Raw genomic sequence first — 6,000 nt, forward strand, 5'->3', positions numbered from 1 at the left:
AAATACAAAGTATCCCCACTGGCAACATTTCAAAATGTTTGCCTACAATAATGTCAGTTTAAATAGGCAGTGGTGAAAAATAAATAAAAAATACCTGCATCAGTGTATTCAGTATCCAACAATGTTCAGTCAGGTCATCTGGACGGTTTCTTTTTTTCTGCTGAGACGTTTCGCCCTCCATCCAGAAGGCTTCATCAGGCGGAGGAAAAAGTTTTGTTTGGTGTTTCCTCAGACTGACGAAGCCTTCTGGATGGAGGGTGAAACGTCTCAGCACAAAAAAAGAAACCATCCAGATGACCTGACTGAACGTTGTTGGATTTTATACCTGGATTATTGAGCGTGGACGTCAGTGTATTCAATACTTGAAAGACATGCACATTTGGTTTTGATTAATAAGTGATTAGAGCTGCAGGTAAATTAGTTTCTTGATGACACATCAGTGCAAATATGGTTCAACACTTAGTTTATTCATATAGATAGTAGACGTTTTATTTTGTTCTTAAAACAAAGGACTCCTGATTGACCTCTGCTCATCAGATAATCAGTTTTTCTACAAGTCATTTTTCTTTTTCACGTCTTATTCCTTCGTTTTGCAGCCTGTAATGACATAAAAAATATTGTTAAAGGCAAAAAGTAACTTTAACAAAACGTCAGAATGTAGAGTATTTAGCAAATAACAGAACAGAGTAAATAATAACGGGGATTATGAGAAATAACGTGTGTTTGTAGAAACACGTCTTTATTTCCAGTACCGTATTTTCAGCCTGTAAGTCACAGTTTTTTGCATAATTTTCATGCCCTGCGACTTAAACACTGAAGCGACTTATTTATGTCTTTTATTCCCATATTTGGAACCAATTTTTGGCAGAGATGTGACCGTTTTAATTCATTCTGAATGAAAATATTGAACACTACCATTTTCAGCCGCTAGATGGCGCTCGAGTAGTATGGCATGCCGTTGTGTCATGTAATAGGTAAAAGTGGCTATTAATGATGCAATCTTCTTGCCATAGCCTGCCACCTTCGTCCAGCTCGCCTGGAGCAACCGTCAAATCAGCTTCATTTTGCTGCACCGCCTCAGTGAAATGCAGCTGATTTGACCAATAAAGTGCATTAATTAAGTAAAAGTTCAACTGAGACACACCTTTACTATAAAGTCGAGCAAACAAAAAATGTTTTAGGTGTTTATTTTGTTAAATTTTGAGAAATGTGCAGCATTCCTCCTTCCAGATTCCCTCCCTCTGCGCTCTCCCGGAGCACCGAGGCACAGAATACTTTTGAAATGCAGCTGATTTGACCGTCAAAGTGCATTTTATTAAGTAAAAGTTTAATTGAGACACACTTTTACTGTAAAGTCGAGCAAATAAATAATTGTTTTTAGGTGTTAATCTTGTTAAATTTCAAAGAAATGCACAGCGAGTCGCCCTCTGCGCTCCCGCTACTGCAAATCTATTCTTGAAATGCAGCTGATTTGACCGTCAAAGTGCATTTTATTAAATAAAGTTAGACTGAGACACACCTTTACTATAATGTTGAGCAAACAAACAATTGTTTTTAGGCGTTAATCTTGTTAAATTCTTGTTAAAGTCCTCCCGTGCATGCTCCTGCAGCCGCCATTTTGCAGCCAATCGATTTTTGTCGACGGTGATGCGTAACAAACGCGACGCGTCATCGGTGGCTCATAATAGATGCAACGTATTTTTGTTTTTTTCCTCTTTATTAGACATATTTGAACTGATGCGACTTATACCGCGGTGCCACGTGTACGGCAGAAAATATAGTATATTTGTAAAACCAGATTTTGTTCTAATGTTTACCTGTTCATTCTTGGATTGTTTAGGCTTTACTTTAACGTGCACAACTTGACTCAGTATCCAGATCTGATGGTTTTAGAGCGAATAAATCTGTGGGTCAGATTTTAATATGCCAGCAGGGATTATCAGCGCCCTGCCATGTGTGTTGCAACCATACATCTTGTTACCGGGAACATGTAGGAAAACATGGTGAGCCTGTGGCCTCCAGCAGTAATAAAAGGGATGCTCTTACAGCTCAAGAGCGCATAATTAAGTTTGTGCACCACACTGATGAGTGCAGCCATTTACATCGAAGGTAGGTGGGTGCGCTCGCTAAAACAGGGTCTCTCATGTCTCAATTTGGTCCCTTTGAATTCCACTTGGATCATGAACACGATACAGATCTGCAGCGCTTGTAAATGTGAAAATGATCAGGGCTGATAGGGATCTTAGAGGTTTTAGTGGCAACAGACAAAATTGTCTCTGGTGGGAATTCTGCAACTGTAAGATCAGACTCAGATTAGATGAAATTAAACACTCACAGTTAAAAATTGCATTAATATGATTTTATGGCGCTTTTTTTCTTTAATATGTGTATTCACAGGATGAATGGTGCACATTTAATTTGTATCTAATATGTAAATACTGGTTCTGTTTCATAATGTGAGCAGAAATGGGAGATTTGCACGAGTTACACCTGTTAGAAACACACAGTGAGACTCATTTACAGTACAGCAGGGGCGATGAAGGTGCCTCCCCCCCCCCCCCCCCCCAAAAAAAAGCCATATAAGAAACAAATAAATAAAGATCCTGTTTCAAGAAACGCCGCACAAAGCAGCTTGTTTGCAATATTGTTCAAGGCCTAGAGCGCAAAAACAAGATGCAATTTCAGCATTTGAAATGGGCAAGTTTAATTTTGAAATACGAGCAAACCAATAAGCTGAGAAAATGGTAAATACTTTGTAAAAGTGAAAAGACTTAAGGAACATCTAAAAGTAATCTCCAGCTGGAAATTAGAAATCAACCCTCAGAAACTGAATAACAGAAAAGAAATATTACTGTCCACTTTCTAAATCAATATAACATTGCTACAAGACAGTATTGCCATGGTAACACTGGTAAAGAATGAAGCAATTCTTATTATTTCAAAATAAATATCGGAGCCCGGAGCCCAGGTTTTATTACAGCAGCCGACAGATTGCCAGTCTGCATTCAGCTGAAGCATTGCTTTTCAATCACATGTTATGAAGGTACAAATTCCACCAGACAGGATGATAACGGGATCTTAAATTAACCAGCAAAGGTGACCAGAAATGCATCACGGGGTGGAGGTTTTTCCTTCTGCTCCATTCTATAAGGAACAAACTGTAGTGATGTTTATATTCAGCAAAAATATGCCTTCAGCACGGACCCACTTTCTTCTCCTCTAGTTAAGAGAGAAAACGGCTGAGTTGCTTTTTCTCCCCCCTTCTCAAATTAGACACAAATTGGAACCTTGTATCACAGAGTGAGGCAAAATGTTGACACAGAATATTTCAGTACATGTGTTGCTGTTCATTATCAACCATAACCTGCATATTAGGTCGTTTTAAAGAGCAGAGCACTCCTTTGTAGTTCTTGGTACGTTTTAAAAAGACAGTTTACATTTTGTACCCAACTTGTGGTGCGAAAGATGTGCAAAGTGCACGTTTATGCCCAACTAAAAGTAACGAATCCTCTTGATTCAAAAAGTTTCAAATATGATTCAAAGTTGTGAAGAGCGCCTGAACTGACAGCTGTGCTTTAGGAATGCTTATGTGCGATGCAGACTGGGACAAAGCATCACTTTTCTTTATGACTGTTTCACTTCAAATTGCTGCAGAGCTGTTTAAGAGACGTCAGTGTTCAAAAACAGTCCGTCAGTCAAGCAGCATCATTACACTGTAGCCAAGTTACACCGCAGGCACACAGCTGAAGATCTGCTTCAATGTCTGCTATAATATGTACATAACTTCGCTCCACCACATGTACCACATGAGGCGTGAATGACAATAAAGAAACTCTGATAATATCTGCTATCCAGACCACAAAGGGACTGAAATATAAACACTTTGGCTACCCGTGCAAACACACGCAGGTATAGGAGTAAATCGATGAAGAAAAATAGAGTGATCTCACACCTGTGTGGCACCCAAAACACAAACCCCAGACCTTTTCCCAGTGCCATATACAGTACTTCTGTTTGGGCACTTAGAGGCTACATTAGACAAGAATTGACAAGCCTATAACTTTAGAGCCAATAAACGCTAAGAGGGCACCACAGTGGAAGAGAGCAAGCCAAGCTGCTCTGACGACAACCTGGCCAAAATGCTGGAGCTGTGGAGTTGGGGCCCAGCAAATAAAGGGTGAAGCTTTTAGGCAATGAGCAGCAGGTGATCTCAGCGTTTCTGCAAGTCCTAATGCTCCTAAAAGCCTCTCTCCCTGCTTCTGTAATTGGGCATCAGTAGTTAATGTAGTATTGACTGCATTACATGCTCCTGTGCATCCTTTCCCACTAATGCCATTTGCATCACCTTGTACATTTACCATATTGCTTAGCCAATAACTGTTAAAAGCAATCTGAATCATGAATCATATGGGAAACTTTTAGCAAGATAGACATCTAAAGAAGGCAATTTACAGTTGAGTTAATTTGAGTACATTAGCACAACATGGCTGCAGCCAGGCAGACCAATTTATGTCTCCGCCTCAATCCTTTTACTGGTTTTAGATGTGTAAGTGTAAGGATGAACCACTAAGACAAATGAAACATCCATTTTCAATCGTAAATAATGGGTTGCAAATGCATCCATTACTTTTCATGTGAAGAGAGAGACCTGGCTGAACTTCAGGCTATACTGAGAAATAAAACGTCATATGGCGCATGCAGACTGTCACTGTGTGTATGCCAGCAGGTGGTCTACGTGCACTTAAAAAAAAGAACCAATACTTTCTTTTATACCACATAAAACATTTGGTCAGCCTGCATGTGGTGAGCATGATGAATGCAGTGCACATCTGAGCATCACTTTAATCCAAAATGGAACGTCATTAGAGGCGAGTTTGATTTTAATTAAAATTAATTAGATTGCCTCACCCATTAACCTAAATACATTGAAACAGATAAGTAATGCAAGCAGGCCTATTTTGACGGGAAGGGAGTGAACGTCGCAACGGCGCTATCCATAATTTGCAATCAAGTTAAAAGCTCTGCTGTCATCTCCCATCGCGTGATGTCAAAGGGCTGCGGCGCAACTTCAGACGCAAAAAGCACTTAGAGGAGGGAAGGAGCAGAGAGGAGCACCGCAGTCTCCTCACAACTCCGGCTTGTTACACACCAGCACGCAGCACACACGCACAAACACGCGACTCTTCCCGAACTGAGCTGCGGGGCAGCGCGTTGTGGGAGAACTCCGCGATGCAGCCGCGACGTTCTCTCCCAAACAATAAAAAAATCGGCGAATCCCGTCTGGAGGGAAGCCGATGAGCGCGCGGGGTCCAGGGGTGACAGGGAGCCCTGAAAGGTGGGGGATGTCAGCGTTTTCCTCTGGTTGTTGCGGTTTGTACTCACCCTCTTCCTTGTCCAACACCATCGTCCTGAGGAACGAGGAGTCCTTCCCCGGGCGGTCCGTCCTCGGCTCCAGCAGGGCTGCGCGCGTCGCTCTGCTCCTGGAAAGGGCTTTGAAACGCGCGGCTCACTAGCCTGCACCTCGACGGACACCCCTACCCCCCAAAAAAGACACCCCCCCCCCACTCCAACCCTGGAAAGATGGACTGTTTTCTGCACGTTTTGCCTCCCTCCTATTATCAAAAATAATTCACACGCGGAATGCGGCGACAAACACGACGAGCACCCCCCCTCCGGGCTGAACTGGGACGCAAATAAATCGCGATCGCGCCGCGTTTGTTGCCTTTGATGGATTCCATGCGAGAAAGAAGACGAGGGGTAAAAAATGTGTGGGGGTAGGAGGTGAAGCAAAAACAATAAAAAGCGGTTTAAATCTCTGCGGGTGAAGAGCGCACGCACGGCCGGACGAGACGCTCGAAGTGAGCGGCTGAGCTCTCCTCGCTCCTGCTCCTAATGCTCTCCCTGTCTCGCGCTCATCTGCTCCGAAACGGCAACTAAATTCAAACAAATCCAATTGCAAATCTGTCAAGTGCTAAGAGCAAAGTCGCGCCGCCTCTCCTC

General features: G+C 42.4%; 1 protein-coding gene across 1 annotated transcript in view; it reads right to left on the reverse strand.

The window, feature by feature from the left end:
* Positions 1-5,513, reverse strand: part of lmo1 (LIM domain only 1) — a 28,863-nt gene extending 23,350 nt beyond the window's left edge. The window contains exon 1 of the mRNA XM_037695567.1: positions 5,383-5,513. Coding sequence (XP_037551495.1) covers positions 5,383-5,404 — 22 coding nt within the window. The 5' untranslated portion in view covers positions 5,405-5,513. The remainder of the gene's footprint in view (positions 1-5,382) is intronic.
* Positions 5,514-6,000: the final 487 nt, after the last annotated feature.

The sequence above is a fragment of the Nematolebias whitei genome, chromosome 2, assembly GCF_014905685.2.
Source record: "Nematolebias whitei isolate Nwh7 chromosome 2, NemWhi1, whole genome shotgun sequence".
NCBI classification, from domain to species: Eukaryota; Metazoa; Chordata; class Actinopteri; order Cyprinodontiformes; family Rivulidae; genus Nematolebias; species Nematolebias whitei.